This window comes from Rhipicephalus sanguineus, chromosome 2 (assembly GCF_013339695.2).
Source record: "Rhipicephalus sanguineus isolate Rsan-2018 chromosome 2, BIME_Rsan_1.4, whole genome shotgun sequence".
Taxonomy (NCBI): domain Eukaryota; kingdom Metazoa; phylum Arthropoda; class Arachnida; order Ixodida; family Ixodidae; genus Rhipicephalus; species Rhipicephalus sanguineus.
The window spans coordinates 2911335-2935936 of record NC_051177.1 but is presented as its reverse complement, the minus strand read 5'-3'; the positions used below and the strand labels follow the sequence as shown (position 1 = coordinate 2935936).

General features: G+C 50.0%; 1 protein-coding gene across 1 annotated transcript in view; it reads right to left on the bottom strand.

The window, feature by feature from the left end:
• The window catches only part of LOC119381023 (uncharacterized), a 168971-nt gene that overhangs the window by 31955 nt on the left and 112414 nt on the right, over positions 1–24602 (bottom strand). Inside the window, 4 exon segments of the mRNA XM_049412129.1 lie at positions 11371–11515; positions 17983–18019; positions 18021–18092; positions 22307–22658. Of these exon segments, the coding sequence (XP_049268086.1) occupies positions 11371–11515; positions 17983–18019; positions 18021–18092; positions 22307–22658 (606 nt within the window).

Below are 24602 nucleotides of genomic sequence, written 5' to 3'. Positions count from 1 at the left end.
ACTGATAGCGGCGAACTGGGCGTCGGCCGTCGAAAAACTGACAAGCGGTGAAGCGCATCGGTATTTATACACGTGACGTCGAATATTCCAGCGTTATCGCTGGTTGCCGCGCAAACTCTAGAATAAGCTCGAGTGTTCGCGTCTTGCGCGCAATCTTAACAAAACGATCTACAATAATCGGGAAGCTTCTCGAACAATGAGGCGCGGTTTGCGCTGAGCATTGCTGACAGTCTTTGTGGGTGAAAACCGAACACAGCAAAAGTGATAACAAGAAACGCACGTGGCAATGCCCCCTTCTGAAAAAGCATCGTCCCGATGGTTAAAACAAAGCACGTGGGGGGGGCAATGCATGCAACAATAAATAACCACAATAAAGCAAGAAAGTACAATAAACAATAAGCACAAGCAAGATAGTACAATAAACGATAAGCACAAGCAAGAAAGTACAATAATAAAGCAAAAGTACAGTCCTCAGATTGACTAGCACGTGTAATATGGCTTGAGACGCACGACATGGACGACTTCAGGTCGCACATGGCGCCGCTGAAAGTTCGTAATACCGTAAGGGACACCTCGTAGTCTAGTGTGCCGAGGCGTGGAAGTACCCTGTACAGTCCGAAGTATCGTCGAAGAAGCTTCTCACTAAGTCCCCGTGGGCGTATTGGCTTCCATGCCCATACACGGTCACCGGGTTGGTATTCCATGTGGCGTCGTCGAAGGTTGTAGCGTCGGCTGTCAGTCGTCAGCTGGTTCCTGATCCGTAGGCGGGCGAGCTGTCGTGCTTCTTCGGTGCGCTGTAGGTAGGTGGTCACGTCAACGTATTCCTCGTCGGTCACATTTGGTAACATGGCGTCGAGCGTCATTGCCGGGCTCCGTCCGTAGACCAACTTGTATAGCGTCATCTGCGTCGTTTCTTGTACGGCCGTGTTGTACGCGAAGGTCACGTACGGAAGGATGGCGTCCCACGTCTTGTGTTCGACGTCGACGTACATGGCCAGCATGTCGGCGATGATCTTATTTAGACGCTCGGTCAGGCCGTTGGTCTGTGGGTGGTATGCGGTGGTGCGGCGGTGCCTTGTGTGGCTGCATTCCAAGATCGCAGGAGTTAGGCCAGCCATAAACGCCGTACCTCTGTCGGTGATGAGAACATCTGGGGCGCCGTGTCGAAGGACGATGCTCTCAACGAACAACTTGGCTACCTCAGCGGCACTGCCTTTGGGCAGGGCTTTTGTTTCGGCGTAGAGGGTGAGGTAGTCGGTAGCCATGACGATCCATTTATTTCTGCAAGTCGACGTTGGGAACGGCTCCAGGAGGTCCATCCCGATCTGCTGGAATGGTCGCCGAGGAGGCTTGATCAGCTGAAGGAAGCCTGCTGGCCTTGTGGGCGGTGTCTTCCGTCGCTGACAGTCTCAGTACGTCCTTACGTAGCGAGTGACGTCGGTGGCAAGGCGCGGCCAGTAGTACTTTTCCTGTACTTGTGCGAGCGTGCGAGAAAGTCCGAGGTGTCCAGCCGTCGGGTCGTTGTGCAGGGCATGCAGAATTTCTGGTCGCAGTCCCGAAGGTACAACGATAAGGTAGCTGGCTCGGGCCGGAGAGAAGTTCTTCTTTACGAGGACGTTGCTCTTCAAGGAAAATGATGCCAGTCCTCGCCTGAATACTTTTGGGACAACGATGGTCCTGCCCACCAGGTATTCCACTAGACCCTTCAGTTCCGGGCCGGCTTGCTGTCGTTCGGCGAAGTCGTCGGCACTTATGGCTCCAAAGAAGCTGTCATCATCCTAGTCGTTGGGCGGTGGTGGGTCGACGGGGGCACGAGACAAGCAGTTGGCGTCGGAGTGTTTCCTTCCGAACTTGTACACGACGGTAATGTCGAATTCTTGAAGCCTTAGGCTCCACTGTGCAAGGCGACCTGAAGGATCCTTCAAGTTAGCTAGCCAACACAAGGCGTGATGGTCGCTCACAACTTTGAAGGGCCTGCCGTAGAGGTAGGGGCGAAACTTTGACGTAGCCCAGATGATGGCGAGGCACTCTTTTTCTGTTGTGGAATAGTTGGCCTCTGCCTTAGATAGCGACCGGCTAGCATAACTTATAACCCTTTCGAGTCCGCCCGTCCGCTGCACAAGGACGGCACCGAGTCCTACACTGCTTGCACCGTATCGGCGTATTCGTCGAAATGCGCAAGTATCCGAAGCGTCTGCAGGCGTCGTTTCAGTTCATTAAATGCTTCGACTTGCGCTGTTTGCCACCTGAATTCGACGTCGGTCTTTGTGAGCTGCGTTAGTGGCTCGGCGATCCGTGAAAAGTCTTTGACAAAGCGTCTGTAATAGGCGCACAAGCTGAGAAATCGACGCACGGCCTTCTTGTCGGTGGGTGGCGGGAAAGCGGCGATGGCAGCTGTCTTCTGCAGGTCTGGGAGCACTCCAGTCTTGCTGATCACGTGACCCAAAAACAAGAGCTCCTGGTACGCGAAGCGGCACTTTTCTGGCTTCAGGGTGAGCCCGGAGTTCTTGATAGCTTGAAGTACGGATTGAAGTCTCTGGAGGTGTTCGTCGAAGTTCGAGGAAAACACAACGACGTCGTCCAAGTAAACAAGGCAAGTCTGCCACTTCAAGCCAGCTAATACAGTATCCATGACTCGTTGGAAAGTCGCATATGCCAAGCAAAGACCAAAGGGCATGACCTTGAACTCGAACAGGCCGTCCGGTGTTATGAAGGCAGTCTTTTCTCGGTCTCTCTCGTCGACTTCGATTTGGTGGTAGCCGGTCTTGAGGTCCATCGAAGAAAAGTACTTTGTGTTGTGGAGTCGATCTAGGGCGTCGTCTATACGTGGGAGAGGGTACACCTACTTTTTCGTGATTTTGTTCAGGCGACGATAATCGATGCAGAAACGTAGGGTCCCATCCTTCTTCCTTACTAACACCACAGGTGACGCCCACGGATTCTTGGACGGCTGCATGATGTCGTCGCGTAGCATTTCGTCGACCTGTTTCTTGACGGCCTCGCGTTCTCGCGTTGAAACTCTGTACGGGCTCTGACGAAGTGGCCTGGTACTTCTGCAAGACCGGTGTGTACCGAAGTCTGGACGACGATGAAAAGCAGTCCTTGTACTGCAGGAGCAGGGTTTTGAGGTGGTCTTGCTTGACCTTCGGAAGGCTTGGGTTCACGTCGAAATCTGGTTCGGGACCTCGATTTGTGGAAGCAGGTTTGGCAGCATCGAAGAGGGTGAAAGTATTGCTGGCAGCCACACATTCGTCGATGTAGGCAACCGTCGTACCAATGTTGAGGTGCCTATATTTGTGGCTGAAGTTTGTCAGCACTACCTTTGCTTTACCGTCACGCAGCTTGGCTATACCTCTTGCGACGCAAGTTTGACGGTTCAGGAGTAGGTGCTGATCGCCCTCGATGACACCTTCAAGGTTCGCAGGTTTTTTGGTGCCGACGGAAATAATGATGCTGGAGCGTGGCGGAACGGTCACCTGCTCTTCTATCACATTCAATGCATGGTTCCCTGGCGTCGCATGGGGCAGGAGAACTTTGAGGTTAGTGTTATCGACTGAGACCTCAGGTCGATGAAGGCGCCGTGGTCACTTAGGAAGTACATTCCAAGTATCACATCCCTGGAGCAGTTTTGTAGGATTACAAAGCTCGCAGGATAAGTCCAGTTATTGATGGTGACTCTTGTCATGCAGACACCAATCGGCGTTATCAGGTGGCCTCCAGCTGTCTGGATTTTGGATCCACTCCAAGCGGTCTTTACTATCTTCAGCTTGGTGGCGAATGGCCCGCTGACGACGGAATAGTCGGCCCCAGTGTCGACGAGAGCGGTGACGTGGCCGTCGATGAGAACGTCGAAGTCGCTAGTCCGTCGCCTTGCGTTGCGGTTAGGTCGCAGCATAGGATCCAGGCTGCGTCGATTTGTCGTGGTGCTTCCATGCTGCGTCGTCAGGTCTTCTTCGGTATGCAAGGTTTCGTCGGCAGGGCTTTGTCTGCTTTGCGTCATGTTCTGCAGGTCTCGTCGCGTTGTCGGCGGCGGCCGCCGCGGAGGATCTTTGGCATTTCGTCGTACAGCAACCACACCTCCATCGGTTGCTGCCCTTAGTTTCCTGGATAAGGGCTAGGCGACCGGCCCAGTTTGGGCCAGTGTACTGCCGGTGGTGCGGTGACATGTAGTGGCCGGCTGATGGCGAGCAGGAACGTCGTCGTTCTTGCCACTATGTTCCAGTGAGGTAGTCGTCGATGTCACGAGGCCGTTCCACTGGCTCCGGGCGCAGTGCGTTGACGGCGAATCTGCGTAGCCCCATCTGTCGGTACTGGCAGCGGCGGTATGTGTGGCCAACCTCTCCACAGTGGTAGCAGAGCGGGCGGTTGTCAGGGGCATGCCGAACGGCGGTCTTCCTCGGCATGTATCGCTGGCCGGCTGGCGGGCGATACGATGTCGGTGGTGGCGGCGGTGGTGCCTCGCGGCGGAACCGCTGGGTCGGCGCGGCGTCTTCACGTGGGCGAGGAGGGGGGGGGGCATTGCGTCGGGCTGCAAGAGCATAGCGCATTGCTTGCAGCTGCAGCTGCGCTGACTCAAGGACACCCTGCGACTGCTGGATTTCCTGTCGGACGATGTCTGCGATCGAGGCATCTTGAGGCTGGCACGACGGGAACATTCAACGAAGTTCTTCGCACACTACGGCCCTTATGGTCTCGCACAGATCGTCGGAGCCGATAGCTTGAACTGCTGCGCTGTCTTGGATCAAGCGGCGGTTGTATTGCCGGGTGTGCATTTCCAACGTGCTCTCGATTGTTGTGGCCTCGGAGACAAATTCCTGGACTGTCTTGGGTGGGTTCCGCATGAGCCCAGCGAAGAGCTCTTGTCTTACTCCTCGCATGAGGAAACGGACTTTCTTCTTCTCAGTCATGTTAGGGTCGGTGTGGCGGAAGAGTCTGGTCATTTCTTCTGCGAATATTGTCACTTTTTCGTTCGGGAGCCGGACCCGTGTCTCCAGTAATGCGGCGGCCCTTTCCTTTCGCACGACGCTTGTGAACGCTGCGAGGAAGCTGGTCTGGAAGATGTCCCACGTTGTCAGGGTAGACTCCCTGTTCTTGAACCATGTCCTGGCACTGTCTTCCAAAGCGAAGTACACATAGCGTAACTTGTCGCTGATGTCCCAGTTGTTGAAGCCCGCAGTCCTCTTGTACGACTCGAGCCACGTCTCTGGGTCCTCACATGATGATCCCCAAAAGATCAGCGGCTCCCTCGGCTGCTGCATCACGATCGCGGGCAGTGGCGCAGTGGCTGTCATCGTTGCCGCAGTCATGGTCCTGGCCTTGGTCTTCCGAGTCTTGTCGGGTAGAGGCCCATACTCCGGTGGTAGACCTTGTTGCCTACGGCTAGCTCGCTGGTCGTGGTTGGCGTCGATGTCTTCTCCGCGCTGTGGGCTGAGTTCACGGCTTGACAGGGGCGTCCGGAACATGACTGAACAGCACCTCCACCAGATGTCATGGGGTCGTGACGTCGACAAAGACAACAGCTGGCATGGTCAAGATGAAACTCTTTATTTGGCCGAACTTGTGGCCGGGAAATGAAAACTCAAACTACAGCAATACACGCTGTATACTGATAGCGGAGAACTGGGTATCGGCCGTCAAAAAACTGACAAGCGGTGAAGCGCGTCGGTATTTATACATGTGACGTTGAATATTCCAGCGTTATCGCTGGTTGCCGCACAAACTCTAGAATAAGCTAGCGTGTTCACATCTTGCGCGCAATCTTAACAAAACGATCTACAATAATCGGGAAGCTTCTCGAACAATCAGGCACGGTTCACGCTGAGCGTTGCTGACAGTCTTTGTGGGCGAAAACCGAATACAGCAAAAGTGATAACAAGAAACACACGTGGCAATATGCTCAACATGCATGTTACAGTTAGGCCACCAAACAGACCCCTGGCCCGTTCTTGGCAGTAGAGCACTCCCTGATGCCCTTCGTGCAAGGATGTCCTGGCGCAAGGCTGAAGGAATGATGAGTCATTGGCCCAGCAGAAGGATGCTGTTGTATATGCTCAACCTGTCCCTTTTCTTCCAAAATGAGTGACCTGCAGAAACACCTTGTTTTTGTCTGGCCATCCCTTCATGCAGTAGCTCATAACTGCAGAGCAGGCTTCATCTAGGGCTCGATGCATGCGGACATCTTCTCGCCGTCTTGCTACCAGAAGCAGTAATTCCTTGAACACTTGACTGACGAAAAGCTCCAAGGTGTCTACTATGCAGGTAGCTGGCATATCCGAGGGAGCTCATGACAAAGTGTCCGCTGCAGCTAAGTGCTTCCCAGGAACATATTTCACCACATACTGATAAAGCATCAGTTTGATTTGCATTCTTTGTATGTGATGTGGCACGAGTTCTAAGTCCAGAGGAAGGTGATCTATTTCTACCTCAAAGGTGAGGCCGCAAATGCACTGGTTTTATCATGAAATGGCCCAAGTCACGCCAAGACATTCCTTCTCCGACTATAACGCGCTTTTGTTGGAGTGAGCACCACTGAAGCATATGCTACAGCCCGTCAAATACCCTCGGGCTGGTCCTGCAGCAGTACTACTCCCCGATCGTATGAACTGGCATCTGCGAATACTACTGTATTTTGCCATGCATGTGCAGGAGCTCAGCAGAAACTTGAGGCGTCAGAAGGCCTTTTCTTGACTGGAGCCCCAAGTCTAGGTGCAGTTCTTGTTCAGAAGGGAACGAATGGGCTCCATAACATTGGATAAGTGAGTGTCACAATTGAGAGGCTCAGTATAAACGTGATAAAAGAAGAAGATGACGTCAAGCATGGCATCAAGACTAGAAGAGGAGGAAAACGAAGTGGGTGCTATAAAAAGGAAGGTGACATGGGCATAAGGGGCCCTGGGTGTGTTCGATCGTGAGCGCGTGAGGGGGGCACGAGCGTCGCCGGCTTTTGTTCCGGGCGCTTCTGCTCCCTTTGTTCTACGGCATCGCACCGTAGTCTCGTGCTCCTTCGCTCTACGGCATCGCACCGAAGTCTACGGCTTTTCGACACGTCCTAGGAACTGGATGGCCGTCACGAACACCCGCAGCGGCCAGGGTGGGTCATCGGCTTGTGTCCCGAGCGCTTCGTCCTACGGCACCGTTCCGTAGGCCTCGCCTGAGCCAGTCCTGTTCCCGCGAAACGCTGACCAGCGCAAGTCAACTCTAAGGTCAGTGAACTCCGCGCCTCCCTTCAACCACAACGCGAGCTCACATTCTGCAACCGGTCAAACCTACGGCATCAGCGACCGCCGCTAGGCCTAATCTCGGAAGCCTCCGCCACGTCAGCGACGATGTCATGTGTGATGACGACGACGGACGACGATTCGGCAGCGGCAAGGACAGCGATGGTCATCAAGACCGTCGAAATCAGCGACTGGGACACAACTCGACCGATCCAGGACATTGACAAGAAGCGCATGAGCTGGGCCAAGTAAGATCAGCCCTTTTCATCGTCAAGGTCAACCCGAGACATGAGTAGCGCTAAGGCTAGAGCGCTGTAGAGCTGCCTGACTTTATTTAGGATGGTTTAGTTTGTAGTGTGGTCTCTGTGTAGGTTTAGTTGGCATTTGCAGTTACTGGTATTTGTTTCACACACTTTTACGTTCTAGAGTGCCGTGCGTTCGTTTAATAAATGTGTTGTGGAGTTTACAGAGTCTGGTCTGAATCCATCATTCGCAACCAACCGAATCCGTGACAGTGAGGCATGAACCGTGTGACGTGGTTGGCCATTCCTAGCAATCATCGCACTTCACTGACGTCGGTCAGCGGTGGCAGCTCCCTGACAGCCTTCACCTTGTCTGGGTCTGGTGAAATCCCGTCAGCCCCAGCCACTACACCAAAGAACTTCACCTAGTTTATCCAAAAGGCATACTTATTTTTGTACGAGTGACACTCTCTTCCTCCAGGTGGGCCAGGACGGCAGTCAGACACTCGCCATGCTCCTAACAATCTTTTCCAACGATTAGAATGTCATCATGTTCACGACCCCAGGCAAGCGCTCAAGTATCCTTGACATTAACTGCTGGAAGTACTCTGTTGCCATCGCCGTACCGAAAAGGAGTTTCTTATTACGATACCAACCGAACGGCATTATAAAAGTCGAGAGTTCCTGGCTGTCAGCACTCAACGTCACCTGATGGGAGCCATACCACGCATCCAACTTGGAGAATACCTGTGCTCCTCTCGAGTGGCCAAGAATCTGTTCCACTGTTGGCAAGATGAAGCGCTCCCTTTCAATTACTTTATTTAGCTTCGTCACATCAACGCAGATCCTGTTGCCGCCTGACGACTTGGGCACGACTACAAGTTCGAAGTACCATTCAGTTGGTGTCTCTACCTTTCTTATGACGTCCTGCGACTCCGACTCGTCCAGCTCTTTTTGACAACATCATTTAAAGGAATTAGAATTCCCCTGAAGGCACTCAAGGAAAATGGATGAGCGTCGGCTTTAATGCGAGTGTGGCATTCAGCTTGCCGAAATTTCACAACCCTTGTAAAACATTTTGCTTTAAGGAAATGAACGCACTCAACAGGATCGAAGAACTGAACCCTAAGGGCTTCAACTGCAGGCAGCCCAAGGAGGTGCATGCGTTCACGTTCAGCCACATACACGTTCGGGACTGTGGACTTGTCACGCCACTGTAAATTTACTTTGAAGGTACCAAGAACGTGAAGACTCTGTTCCCCAGGACCCCGGAATTCCCCTCATCAATAACAACATCAATAAACCAACACTGTGGAGGGATCAACCATGTTTCTTTTTTTTTTTTTTGAAACAGGGCACAGTCAGCAATACCCGTGGCCACACGAGAGGCGGAAGGATAAACACCAGTCTTTGCTTTGTTGTAGCCCCGCCTTTTCTGTCAAGGACGACTGAACCTCCTCTGTGTGATTTGTGAGAATCGCCGCCGATAAACCCCCTCACCCCCAATGGCTGCGACAGGAGGCATGCTTCGGTGGCAGTGCGCATGTTCCACGCATCAGGAACAAGCTATAAGAAGGGACCGTGGACAGCCATGTGGGAGTGGCCGACAGACTGTCACGGTAGGGGTTGTGTACCGCATTCCTTTTTCTTGTGGCCGTCATTATGTTGGACAGACGGGCCGCTGTATCAATAAAAGGTTGCGGGAACACTATCTCTCTTTGCATAACGGCTCACTTTCTCATTTGGCTTCGTACTGCTCCACGTGTGGGTGCACACCTGTTCTGTCTCATACAGTTATCATTTTTAAGCACCACGATCAATTCACCCGTGAAGTTTCTGAAGCCTATCATATAAACAAGTCACGTGATGCCTGCATAAGCCAGATCTCGGTGACATTGCACAAGAGTTTACTTTTATTGATGAGCGTATCACCTATCACTTCATAGCTCATTTGTCATACACGGTCTTCCCCTTTTAAGCTCTTGTTGCTCTGAATAAACTTTCAGTTGTGAGCGCAGCGCTGTGTGTGTTTCATCTCTTCTTTGTCTTCGTTTTTCTGTGCCCTGATTTTCTTCGAACATGTCGCGGGGAGTGGCCATGCACGCGGCGTGCGCCACGCCGGGGCCAAGACGGCCATGAACCCCAGATTATATAGGTTGTGCTTGGCTCTCTATATGCGATTTCAGTTTCAAATTTTTCAAAATGAGCATCAATTCACCACTGCAAAGGAACAGCGCATAAGAGGAGTTCTCAAAAAAGGCCTACATGCAATCATTATGCTGGTAGCGTCAGTGCAAAGCTGTCGTAGCAAGAGCAATTCACAGGTCCACATACACTGCACATTTTGTCAAACCGCCCACAAACCATTATTCCTTTATTTTTGTCTCATTTTCCTATGCTGCCCTTCTATACAAGTATGTGGAAGGGGTGGCAGCGGAAAGGCAAGATTTTCAACATGGTTGCTCTCAGTAATGAGAACGACAAGTGACGCCTCTTTAAAGGGCCCGTAAACAGGCTGCGACTTCTTTTTTCACACCCCCCAAACAAGCTCGCTAATTCGTACAGTAGACCGCGGCGATCACGTTTTCCGAATATTACAGCGCTGCGTGCCGCGCAGACCCTTCATTTCGAAAAACAATTCCTGCGCTTCTTTCCTATGCCTGACCAATCCTCCTTGTACGCGCAGTGACGCAAACTCGGCGATCGGCGAGTTTATGTAGCACTGAGCTTGTCGATTGGTCTAAACCAGGCCTCAACAAGTTAACGTCAGTTCCTGTTCCCACCCGCCGTTACGAAACTGCACCTTGTTTCTTGGCCCTGCAGTGAGGCGGTTTCGGCCACGCAGATAGCACCTGCACGAACTTGGCCTTCGACATGAGCAACACGTAGAGGAAGCATTGTTCACTTGTCGGCTGCAAATCGAGCGGAGAGAGGGGAACTCCGGTAGCTCGGACGGGTCGCGCTTGCTTGGTTTTCCCATTGCATGCGCGGCAAGCCGGGTTCTTTTCTCTCGCGCCCCTTGGTCGTCTTGGAAAGCAAGCACGCATTCCTGCTGCATTGTGAACTGTCACAAAGGTTTAAAAATACCGAAGAGCCGAAAACTGCCCGTAATGTTACGGAGCACGTGCGACAACGTAAACAATAAACAACCAGGGGCCGCAGCAAGCGGAAGTGCATAGCGGCTGGTCGAGCTCGCCGATGACGTCAATTGCTGACGTCCTGTCACGTTGCCAAATTGGGCGGAGTCACGACGACGGGCTACGCCTTCAACCTCCCTGTGGCTGAGAAGGGTCGTGCGGCCGTGCGAAAATTTGAAACCAGCTGAAATGGACGTTCTAACCTCTGTAACTTCCTTATTATATATAACACGTACTCGCAAAATTCTTGCAGCAACATGTTCACATTGCTAAAGTGCGCATATTCCTCTTCATTACAATTTTTGGACCTCTGGGTTGTTTAATGGCCCTTTAAGTGCGCTATTTTGAGTCCTTTGTCTTTGTGCATGCTGAATAAATCAGTTTTTTGGCAAAGTGCACCTCCAGCTAAATAGTTTTGATAAAGGGTAGATAAAGGCAAATAAGGAGGCACCAGAAATTTTGGCAAAACACAGTTTCCTTAATCCTTAATATTATTGTAAATATTTTGCAACTTTCACAATGACTTACTGATCTGCCATGCTTTAGTGGTGCCATTTATGAAAAGCAAAGTGAATGTGTATCTTCAATAAAAATAACCTTTTTTCAGCCTGATGTTCTTTGGTTGTGGTCACTAAAGCCACTGCAAAAATTTTGGCCAGAAGATTGTTTGAATTCCAATATTATTCTTCCCCAAGTGTGGGTCAATTTTTCCAGAAATGAAGTGCCATCCTTAGAATGACCACACAATGATGCCATGCAAGAAGCAGTGCTCACCCAACAGCCTGGTAAATCTCGCCTTCATTGCCCTGCTCAAAGATAGCATTGACCACACCTGCAGCCACATTGCCGGTGTAGACAGGCTGCTTGACGATCCCCTTGCCTTTGTTCCACACAGGCACGTATGTCAAGTTCCTGCGCACTGCAATGTTTAAAGAGATTAGCACACCACTCAGTGAAACAACGCTTTTTACATTGTCCCTCCATTCATGCTAGTGGCATGCTCACAATGAAATGTCACAAGTTTCAGCCAAGTTTAGAGCAACACAAAAGAAGATAATGTATACAAGAAGTAACAATACAAGAAGTAACAATACCTTTAACTGCAACACAGTCGAATCCCGCTATAACGAATACCACTACAACGAAATTTTTGCCACAACAAATCATTTTTGATTCCCCGTCAGCCGCCCATAGAAAACAATGTGAATAATGTCTGATCACAACGAATAATTTTCCTGGGTATTTCCGTTGAACGAAGTTTTCGCGAGTGCCACCACATAAGGAAAAGGAGCTTGCCTAGGATTGCCGCAAAATTCCGCTAGAAACTCGACCATTTCTCGTTGCCAGAGCCGTGCGGCCCCATCGAAACGTCCGTGTCTTCATTGGAGACATGCTTTCTGCCACCACACACACATCCCGGTAAATTTTTCGCCACTGTGATGCTCGGCGACAGATCGTTCATCTGCCATGATGCTGCCGGCGGGTTTTATGCGCATGCGGGCCGCGGAAGAATCTTCTTCAAGAACTCCCGCCATGTTTTTGACGTAGCACTCAACGCAACACAACTGCTCATCGTCACAAGCCTTGCGATCGTGAATGACATCCACAGCATTTTGAAGGCACACGCGCGGCCAGCGCTCACCTAGTCGAAGCATAATTACATTCTGCCGCAACCGCTGCGAACACAAATGCAGCCGTGTCGAGGCGATCATGGGCGACCACGAAAGTACTCTCGCATCCAACGTACACGCACCGACTCAAAGCAATGCTGCGGTCAAAACCACGGTAGACGCAATCACAGATAGCAACGACGCAGTTCTGAAAGCATGTGCACGGCCAGCACGCACAGATTGAAAATGGGATTACCGTTTGCCGCAACCGCTGCGCAGAAAACCGCGGTCGCTATCGTCGCAATCATCGATAGCAAATACGCTCAAATACGCAGCTAACACATCAGAAGGAAGATTAAAGGCAATCAAGTCTTAAAATGGCACGAAGCGTTTCGGCTTTACTTTCGCTTGCTTTGACTGGTAGTGCGAAGCTTTGGCACTTCGTTTTCAGTTAGCCTCTAGCGAACTTTGGCATGCTCCTTTGTGGCGCTACATGCTCGGCACGCTTCGAGGGTAGCCTGCATATCTTATTTGCTCGCGTATAACTCATGTATTGACGGAAAGCCACCTTCCTTGCACCGCCTTGAAGCCAACTTACACGCCGAAATTCGCGTATAACCCGCACCCCGAGTTTAGCGCTAAATTTTCTGTATATTTTGTGCGTGTTATACGCAAGAAAATACATTCACACGGTGTGCCGCCAAGTACGTCCGAGTTAGTGAGAACTCAATGCAAAAGACAATGCATGCGCTTGCCGGGACCAAAAGACGAGTCATAATCATCAGATCTTCGTAACTTTTGTGGTCTACAGAGGAAATTTCGCTGCAATGAAATTCCGCGACAACAAACTTCTTTGCGTGTCCCGTCAATTTCATTGTAGCGGGATTTGACTGTATTAATGAGAACTAACAGGCAATAATGCCAAGAAAAATATAGGGGATGTTACTTGTAGTGATTAGGATATAAATGTGAAGAAAGTAAAGTGGACGAAAAGATAACTTGCCACCGGCAGGGACCGAACCTGCGACCTTCGAATAACGCGTCTGATGCTCTACCACTGAGCTATGGCGGCGGTGGTCATCCTCCCATCCACATTATGGGGTATATATGTGCCTTTAAAGGGCCCCTCACCAGGTTTGATAATTTTGAGCTGACGAGCGCAATCCATGCACTAGGCGTTCACCATTACGTCTGCCAAAATTTGCAACGCTACGCGCCGCGTAAATGGGTCAAATTTCAAGCTGAACGCTGCTTGCCCTTCTTCTCGCGTCCACGCGCCCAGAGAATGAGGGGATGACGTGCATGAGAGAATGGCCCTACGTAGATGGTAGTGCTGTGACATCGCTCCTCTACGTAGACGACTGGGCTCTGGCGTCGCCAACAGTAGCACGTGACACTGCGATAATTATTTGACACGACGCGTAGTTTTTGTAATTTGTTGCTTGAGTGGATGAATAAAACTTGAGAGCAATAACAAAACACACAAACGGAATGTGTGCGTTTTCTTTTTTTAATTTTTACTGCGAATCGCAGCGAGATTCGAGACTAATCTACCTCCGTTTCGCACGCGTTCGTGTTCTCGCGCTTTGCGCATCGTGCAGACGCCACCCTTTACAACGAAGCTAATTTTCTACTGCGTTCCAGCGTTCATTAGGCTCATTTATCCTCCCGCGTCTAATTAAATGTTCATGCGGCACACCGCTAGTCTCGCGTCCGTACAAATGTTGCAGCTTTCGTGCTCAGTAATAGGTTGAAAGCCAAGTGATCGGCGAGGGCGCATTCGGCATAACTTGCAGAGATGAAGCGCAAAGAACGCCGCCACAACACCGCTCGCGTCTCGGGGGCTCGGGCTGGTTCGGGAGCGTCATGCGCTCGTGACATTCTGTGCGCATGTCGTGTTCATGCGTATGCGTTATGTGATCCTTGCGCTCGCGTGCCGAAGAGGGCAGGGAAGGGATTTGGCTTGCGAAGGCTACGCGGGGCGAGCGGCGAGGGTTTGCAGCTCGCCTCCTCGCATCATGGTTTCGCGCCGCTACAAATTATTGTTTTTCTCAGCTTCTAACCGACCGATTAGAAAAATTCTTGTGGCATAATGCTCTTTATTGGGCTCGCAACAACTTGCAATGTGTAACTAAAATTCGTTAGGTCACCTGGTGAGGGGCCCTTTAAACCTAGGAGCGTTAATCAGCGCCGATCACAGCCATGGTGGCAAGTGTGGCGCACGCTTTTTCTGCCTGATGGCGTCATGTAACACATGATCTCTCGACGAGATGGCAGCTGACCAATAATCCTTCACATACTACCTGAAGGCATCAAGTCTGCCAGTACAAGACCCTCACTATGAATGAAGGAAAGAAGATGACTTTTAAGGGCTCGTTTTTCTTTGTTAGACACAATATTGTTGAGAACTAACAGACAATAATTCCAAGGAAAGTATAGGGGATGTTATTTGTAGTGCTTCGGATATAAATGTAAAGAAAGTAAAGATAACGTTTCGTCCACTTTACTTTCTTCTCATTTATACCCTAATCACTAGTACAAATAAATCCCCTATACTTTTCTTGGCATTATTGTCTGTTAGTTCTCATTAATATTGTGTCCCTTATAATAAAGAAAAATGAGCCCTTAACCCTTTGAGGGTGCATGATCGCGGGGCGCTGGCCAAAGGGTAGGTTGGCCCTCCAAAATTGGTTCTTTGTTTGTTGGTTTATACGTGCGCCATTCTCGGCCACTAATCAATACATTTTGTAACTTGAATTTGCTAATTGGCATTAATTCCTACTGTTGCCCGATTACTGATGTCATTGTACCAAGTTCCCGGTAATAAACCGCTAATTTGGATAGTGTCACCTAGGGTCTCCCTAGCTGCACACGCCGGCTCACTGCCCCATCACGATGAGGGGCGGAGCTCTCGTGCATGGCGTGAGACAATTGCGGACGCGGCATCCTGCATGCAGATCGCAGTGCTCGAACCCGTGGTGGTGTTCAGCGTATGGCTAAGAGTATAAACATAGCTTCGGCAGGTGCACGCACCCTTCCGTGGTCTCGAGGTCCCGAGGCAGTGCCTCACGATCATGCACCATGTGTTTTTCTCAATTGTTCCCTTGTCTGTTCTGTTTCTTCTGCTCTGGGGTGCGAGATCGTGGGAGCGCTGGCCGAGGGGTAGGTCAGCTCTCCAAAGTTGGCTCTTTGTTTGTTTGTTTTATATTGCACCATTCGTGGCTGATTGATATACTTTGTAACTTGTATTAGCTAATTGGTGTCCTGTATAATTCTGTTATGTACGATTGGTTGTATCAAATTATTGATCTCCATTGTACTAAAATCCTGGTAATAAACCACTAATTTGGAGCGTGTCGCCTAAGGTGTCCCTCACTGCGTGCGCGGGCTAGCCGTCCCTTCATGATGATGGGTCGAGCTCTCGTGCGCAGCAGTGCGAACGGTGCACGGTGCGGGACAATTGCGAATGTGGCACTCTGCATGAAGCTCGCAGTGCTCGAACCCACGGTGGTGTTTGGTGCGTACGACTAAGAGTACATAGCGGCGCTGTGCCCACCGGGGGTCAGTAGAGGCTGAGTAACAATAAAAATGCAAAACAAAAGCAAAAGGACCACCACAAGGTAATACACACATCATATGTATTTCTCAGTGATTAAAGTAGAACGTTGCCAATTGCCACGAATGTAGCACAACTATGCATTCAACAGCAGTACAAATCTAAACCTCCTGACGTGCGTTGCCACTCAAGAAATGAATGCAATGCCACAGTAAATGCTGGCTAAAGGTGCAAGGCCTTTTCTTTGCTATCATTTTACTAAAGCACAAAAGAAATTCCGTCTCTCTTGCATGACCGTGAACGGTGGCAATGCCAAGGAACTTCAAAACTATGACAGGGAACACACACAGCACTGACAGCTTGCCTGAAACTCCCAGGTTTGCGTGCACATAGACACACGATAAAGTGAACGAGGGGATGACAGCCATCGTAGCTCAACTAGTAGAGCATCGAGCACCTAATCCGAAGGAACAGTCCCTGCTGGTGGCAAGTTGTCTTTTTTTCCACTTCACTTCTTCACATGCCTGTCTATCATTACAATACAGTTGAAACAGTAGAATTAACATCCCTTGTACCTTAATTGCCTTCATTATCTGCTGGTTTATGTTTCTCGTATCGAATACTCACAACACTTCCCCTTCAGAAATCACCAATATATGAGATATGGGAAAGGCGTTCTTTCAAATGGCAACATTAGCAGACATCTTGTTCAAGCTGCCTTCCCCCCGCTCCAACATTATGCACTGTCCCAGCCCACTGCGGTACTACATTTCGCGTATACAGCCCGCTGGCTGAAGTGAGTTTGAGACCCCTGCTTTAGATGAATGCAATGCGATGCCTGCTCATGCCGTCACTGCGCTCGCTGTATCGTGCTCACATTCTTCATACCTGCTCTTCTCCAGTTTGTGCAAGGGTTAATACTGCACTTGTGCGAAACATGCGGCGCACATCTTGCAATCGGACCCAGTACCCCCCTCTGCACATTATTCTCTGCCAAAATTCCAAAACCTAAAAGATAGGCCCCAGCTACATTGTTCTACAACACAGAACCAAGTGGCACCAAGCCTTTTTTTTCTTTTCAGATCACGCATTTCTTCCCCACCCAGTAGAAAGCAGAAAGCCTGTGCAAACAACTGCACCACTGGCAAAAGCAACAATAGCCTTCCTACAGTTCAGAATGGCCCTGCAAATTCCTACAATTCAGAATGGCCTTGTTGCCAGGTGGTGCTACTGCGGAAACACAGTGCCGCCTCTGCTTGGTCCATGTCCCATGAGGAAGCCAGCTTGCAGATCATCTGAGTGCTATGCAGTGAAGATTGGGCGATGTACGCATCCCCACAAGGTCTACTGAAGAACTGATCACCGTAGCAAAGGAAATTGAGACTGGTACGAACGTCAAGACACAGACGTGTGACCAACTGCCATTGACGGCCCTGCAAGTGCCGGCAGCTTGAGCAACAAAACTGTGCTACAGTTTTATGCCTTTCAGGTGGCTTCTGTGAGCAACACTGAAGGCCGGAAAGTGCAAAAGAGCATCACAAACTTTTTCAACCAGGAGCAGTTGGGTCCAGTGAAGTTTGTGAGTTCAAATTCATGTTGAGCTTAGCTTGATGCTACTATAGCGCAATCTTCAGAGACGAGGGACGAAAGAACACAACACACACAAGTCCCTCGTCTCTGAAGTTTGCGCTATAGTAGCATCAATGCATTACCAACTAGCCCAAACATGCACATTGCTGAGCTTAGCTTGCTTTGGCTCGTACGAATTCGTATCACCGAGATTCTGCAAAGCCATTTCATGGAGTGGGACATCGCTTAGGAAGACGTTTGTAACATACTGGCCTACAGCAAACATTGCAAGTTCCCCACCAAACTAGCAGGATAGCAGACACTCTGTTTCCCCGATAGTATTTGGCACTGGTAGAGAGGTGGGCGAGTTGGAATTGATGCATATTGTAAAAAAGTCAGCGCAAACAAGACGGAACACATGAGAGAACACACTGTGTCCTTCCTCTCTTGTGTTCCGTCTTGTTTGCGCTGACTTTTTTACAATATTTGGCACTGGCAGTGTCATCACCATGTCTATTATTGGTCGGCCATACACGAGCATGGTTGGCTATCAGACGACACCAGCTACACTGAACATGCTGCCACACATCCTGCACAAAGTGAAACATGCAGGTTTGCTGACAACACACATGCACTGAAGGCAATACTTACAATTGGAGACATAGTAACTCAGGAAGTGATCCCCAGTGGGAATACATGTCTGCAGGACGGAAAATTATGGCTCCAGGAAATGCCTCCCTAACCACCTGCTCTCCAAGCCACTGCATGAAAAATAGAGGCAACCGATTGATGGTTGTTCTGCCCCTTTGGACATGTGCCGTTGTATGGATGCTATCTGGCCAGCTTAACAAGTAAATAACACTGAGCACCAATTTATGTGAATAAAAACCAAACAATAATTTCATCCAACATATTAATGGAGTAATTTAGGAACACTCATAGGAAAAAGCTTCAAATAAAATTTAAAAGCCAACTGCTTAAAAAAAAGTTCAATCTCCATTTGACCCTGTGAAAGCTGTACAGCAATGCTGTACAGCTTTCACAGGGTCAAATGTGCTGTACAGCAATGCTGCTACACAAGCATCCCACCCACATTTACTGTTAGCATAACCAACACTACCACAGGTGACGTATTTTTTTTCTTGCTGCCTGATTCTGGCTACACAGCAGTGAGCCTGCTTGAAGGTTCCACTTATTGATACGCAAGTCAGAGTGGTCACGTGGTGCAGTGATGGAAGTGGCCTTTTACTTTCTGGAGCAACAAAGGACCACTACAGAGCAGCTAGAAGTGTTTTCGGAGCCGAAAAAATGCTAGGCTGGAGCAGGTATCGATGTTTTTGGAGCAGATGGCAAAATGTGCCATACAGCTCCTGGAATTCAAAGCATCACCTAAATTCTCCTGAACTTAGACTCTCCTAAATTACATTGGTGAAGCGTCTCATCAATATAATACTTATTATGAAAGGTATTTCACAGGACAACAATCCGACATAAATTGCAAGAAACGAACAATGAAAGAGATGGCTGGCTATTGAATGTGCCGTGAAATGAGCTATATTTAATATGCCAGTACTTGTGCCAGAATTGAGACAAAACCAGTAATGCGGAGTACCACCGTATAGAAGTAACCACAGTAATATGCAACTGTTGCCAAAGCAGCAGGTGATAATAGATATGAAATCAAAGCAACCTCAGACATTCTCACATTTCACCAAAATAGCCTACATGCCAAGCTGAAAAAAACAAAAGAAAACAGATAAATCAGCTATACGCTTGATATGCTAGTTCTTGATGCACAAATGAGATCAGAGCCGAATGAAGCTGCATGCTATACTCTGTTACAAGTCAAGAGCAGTGCGGCTTTTCTCCGTCAAAGGACCTTTCTCCAGCCAAGGGCACCGCCATGCCATTGTGACATCATGGCCGCACGCCTTAGCACCGCGCTCGCGAGAGGAATCATTAAGCCTGTCAAAGTGTGTCATAAAGCGTGCCACAAAGCAGCCGCGATGTCCCATTGACGCAGCGACACCACTGGCTGGAGAAGGGTTTTTTGACGGTGAAAAGCCGCACTGCTCTCGACTCGTAACCGAGTATACTAGTAGGATACTAGGATGATAGTATACAGGTTGTTTTCAGCTGCTTTAGGATTTATGAGTAGGTGACACTGTAAAGTTCCGTGTCTAAATTTTTCCAGTGGTTTTTCGAAGCCGGTTCAGAGCAGTTGCAAACAAAAATCACTGTTTGGAGCAGCATCTAGCAGCCTTTCTCTTTTGTGGCAGTTTGGAGCAGCACTTCCATGACTCCATGGTGTCTTCATATTTCACATGCTCTCTCCTGCAGCTAGATGCCTTTTAGGTACGCCCCACACATGCCACATAGATAACTAGAAGTGTATGTGAGCTACAATATTTATTATACTTAAATAATTAAATGCAATTCACAAAAAGATTGCTGGCACCTATTCTACTTGGAATCTGCACTAGGCATGTTTCTTTTCACATTACACAGTACTTCTGTTAATATATCATCTAGCAACGTTCACCAACAAGCATATATAATAATCACTGTTTATTTAGGGGTGTACTTGTGCTCAGCAATAAAACAGAACCACAGCAGTCTTGACAGAAATGGCAGTCCGTCAATCTTGCGAGCCACTGGCTTCGGCTTTCTTTGTGCACCATGCACGCTGTCAGGTGCACTCCAATTGGCTTTGGTTTGCAACGCCTGCATTACACAGAGCATTGTGTGTAGGACTCGAACGGTGGCAGTTCCGGTGGCAATATATATATATATACCTATATACATATATATATAAAGGATGCACACTTCTAAAAAAACGTTTGTCAACACTTCGATTGGAGACCAATCTTTCTCAAGACAAATTTACTATGTTTGGTTGCACTTTTAATAGCATTGTCGTCCGAGCACGGTGAGAGAGAAAAAAGAATGAATAAGAAAAAGACCATGTGCACACACTCGCAGACATGAAAAAACATGTGCGTTCTAAAAAGAAAAAAGAAACTGTGGCTTAAGATGATGCTCCTGAAGAGAATGAAAAATCCGCTTTGCTGAAATTTTGCCGGGAGGTCTATTACAGTTTCTCGAGTGTAAGGGCAGTGGTCTCGTAGTAGGGGGGATTACTCCAAAGCTAACACCACCACCCTATCTCGGAACGCGTGTGCAGGTGTTGCTTGCCTGACAGTGTGCTCCTGTCAATATCCGAGAGGAAAAGAGAGAGCGTCAATTAAGATTATCTTGAATATTTAAGAGCGCTTATGGAAGACAGTGTGCCAAGATTGACGTTTAGTCCAGCCTTCAATGTAATAAATTTATGAATATGATTTGCACTGTTCGCACTCCCTTGTACAAGAGAAACCGCTTTGTAATAGAGTAACCTTGATGGAATTAAGCTGGTGGTTTTCAGAATATATATGCCGAAAGAGAAGCAGATCCGGGAGCGAATGAACATGTGAAGGATGGTTATTAAAACGGGCACAGACGGCCGTGTCAGTCTGACCAATGTATTGAACACTGTATACTCCGCATTCGAGAAGCTAGACTATATTAGGGCTGTCGTAGTTAAGGTTTGAATGATAGAGTATTTGAAATTGGAATGTGTGCTTTTCAGGCACGGCAGGTTGTCTATGTGTTTGCATACCTTGCAGCGAGCCTTGCCGCATGATTGACATCCAGTTATGGGTGTCTTATAAGTTTTTGAAAATACAAGATAATCCTAAATGTTCTTGTGGCACCTATATGCAACTCGCAGAAGCAAAGGGAAGGTTCTTCACAGCCGTTAACTGTGTTGTAAGATGTGTGGTAGCCTCGATACTCACCGGAGTCGAAGACCACTGGGGGTTCAGGCTTACCGAGCCACAAGGCTGCGTCCTGTTCATGCATAGTGCACTGCTCCGCGCGCACTCAGCTAGCAGAGGCGTTGAGTGCCGCATGGCAAAAACACACAGTGTTCAATATAACAACACACACACAAACACTTTATTTGCCTTTGGTGGCACCCCAACACACAGCACATGTCCACTCCAGGGACACGGGGAAGCAAAGAGCTTTCTGCGCGGACAGTACAGCAAGGAAGAACCGCGAGCACGCCGCAGCTGGCAATGGCAAGCTTTGACAAGCTGCTCGGGAAAAGGTCCCTTGCGGCTATGCTGCGCACTCTTGCGATGACCACTGTGCCTGGTCGCGAGAGCTTGGGCAAATCTCTGTATGCGTGGGCCTTCAACAAGTGCGGCTTGGCGTAGTACAACCATGCACGAGCACTAGGCACCGCTCTTTGGCTTAACGTACGGAACCGGAGCTAACACCTACGTAAACACACCCGCCGAGGATGCCGAAGCACGCAGGCAGGCTAAAAGTCCGGTGATTCCCAAAGGGGACGTCGGACCAGAAGGAAACGCGTGCTTACCCAGCGCCGTCCGAGGAGAGAGAGTTTGTCCCGGCGCACACGTGTCTCAGTCACGCCAAATCTCGCGGCCCCGAGACCGCGCGCAGCGCCACCATGATAACCGGCGCGTGGCAAAACATGGCGCCTTTGCCGTCACGGGAGAACGGGAGAGGGAAGGGATTAGCAGAACAGCGAAATGCCCGCGCAGAGGCTTCAAACGCGCCTCGGATCCCCACATCCTCCTCTCCTTAATTTACCCTATACAAGTCTGCAAAGGCAGCCGGTCGTCGCCCATGCATGCAAAGATGTCATGCAATGAGCAACAGCTAACCACAGCCCAGCCCTGCTCCTAACAAACCCCAAAATACAAGGAACTGACAAAACAATACACTTGAAATACACTACACTATAAAATGGTGCTACGGAAGTGGGGTAAAAGAAATTAAGGCGAGTGTTCTTGATGCTCACGCGGGAAAGCATCCATGATGCAGAGGTGAGGCGGCGCGTAATGTAGTTGGCCAGAGCGCGAGGCAAGAGGCCTGTTTGAAGTTCACATGCCCGGAACGGGCTCACCTTCGGCTCGTCGCTCTTGTTGATGACAGACCCGCGAGTCTGATGAACACCGCTTTGATGGTGATTCGGAGGTCCCGAATTCCCGGCTGGATGATGAAAGACCTCCCTGGGACAGCCAGTCCTTCTGCTGTAATCCTGACGCCAAACCAAATTGGCTGCAAGGCGTCCTGGCATCGGCAGAGAGCCAGGCACAGCTGCCATGTCAGCTACCCTCGTGCAGTAGCCGTAAGGCAAACGGCAGCAAGGCTTCTCGGCAACGGCCGAGAGCAGGACACAGTCAGCTGTCCGTCTGACGTCAGCAGGTCCCTGAACACCTCCAGGGCCCACGACGATAGGATGAAGGGGTGGTTTTCTATGGTGTTGTCAACACGTCGCACACATCCAGGGCACGCACAGATGCACCACGCACACGTACACACACACACCTCCGAAGACGGGCTTCTCCCAAACGCGCCACGCGATGAAAGGCGCGAAGTGTCCTTTGTCCCTCACCCCCCGCATAAGCACCAGTATTCACAACCCCTTCCGCAGGCAAAAGAAAAAAAAAGCGAAAAAGTAAACAAAACAAGATGACACTCAATTTGCGGTAAACATGACCACTCAAACAAACAAAAATAGCATCAAACAAGGTGGAGGCCAACTTCTCTGCGAGCACTGGCTGTAAAGAAGTTGGCCTACTGAGGCTAGACAGTAAGGTGAAGGCCTTCGGTTGCGAAAATAAGTCCGCCGTGCGGCGCAAAATCACTATGGTGACCGCCTCCTCAGGTTATACCAGTGCATGGTCCGAATGCAGTCCGCCGTCCCGGGAGTGCCCCGTTGCTTGCGCACAGTGCCACTGGGCGCTGGCGCAAGACGAGGTGCTTCCTCGTCTCCGAGCTGGCATTGTATGACACTGGTCACCGGATTTGCCCAACTCCCTTCTGAAGTCGAGGAAAGCGGAAGAGAAACCAGTAGAGCGATTCTCGGAGGTTCAGATTCTCGGAGGTTCGGATTGCGAACGCGAGCTCACTCAAATGGTCTGCCCAGTCCTTTTGACTTTCCGCAAAGGCCGCCAACATCAGTTTGAGCGTACAATGATTCGCTCCGTCAAATTGGACTGGGGATGGTAGGGCGAAGTGGTGCAGTGATCAATTCCTAGGGAACAGCACGTAACACCAAACACCCGAGCGGTGACATACGATGCGTTGTCTGTAATCAGACTATCCGGAAAGCCGAACCGACGAAACACTTCCTGCAGCCTCTCAAGCACCACTCGCGCTGTCACCTTCCGAAGCGGAAACAACTCCACCCACTTAGAAAAATGATCCACGACTACCATCAGATGTATGAAGCCCTGCTTGCTTCTGGAGAACGGCCCCATTAGATCGCAGGTGGCTACTTGCCACGGACGCTCACTGACAATTGGTTTCATCAGGTCGGGCGGCTTGCCACCCCTTGATTTCACCGCTTGACAGACATGGCAGGAACAGCAATAGCAGAAAATGTCACGATTCATGCCAAGCCACGTAACAGTCTTGCTCAGTTTTGCGAAAACATTGGAGCCACTCAAGTGACCGGCCATGGACTCGTTGTGAGGGAATTGCAACAGTGCGCATGTCAGACTTTTGGGCATAACCACCTTAACAGGTCCATGGACTCCTCATCAGTGGCTATGTATTTCAGCAGGAACCCGTCATGGTCGAGCAAGTATGTATCTGGGGGGATACCCAGCGACACACGCTGGTTTCCGTCCCCCTGCACCCGCCGCACTACCAGCAGGGTCTCGCCACTCCGTCTCCCACTCGCGACAAAACGGATCATCTTGCTGGGCTTTCAGTAGCTCTTGCCTGCAGAAAGTGATTCTCATTCTCCCAAAGGGGTGCCTGGTATCGTTCCCACTCAGGACTGCAGCCATCGCTGATGCTTGCGTCGGTGTCATGGGTTTGCTTTCGTGTTGCTCACCCTCTCGCCTGCTTCGAGGCGCGCTGCTTGCCTGGCTAGCGGAAAGGGTTCGCTCGTTGGCACACTCACCCTTCTCTCCACTCGGCGGCTTGGCCGCCGTTTCGCCCTAGATGCTTGCTTGCGCAAAGGCACCGCTAGTGGTTGTCACACCGGGATCCAGGCTCCCGGCAGACACTGGGGCACGAGATAGCGCATCAGCTGCCACGTTAGTGCTCCCCTTCCGATACTACACTGAGAAGTCATAATGCTGTATTAGGAGAGCCCAGCCTGCCCGCAGGCTCACGGAGCCACATCAGCCAGCTTAGTGCACTGTGATCTGTTTGCACCACAAACTTTGTCTCATCCAGGTGGACAT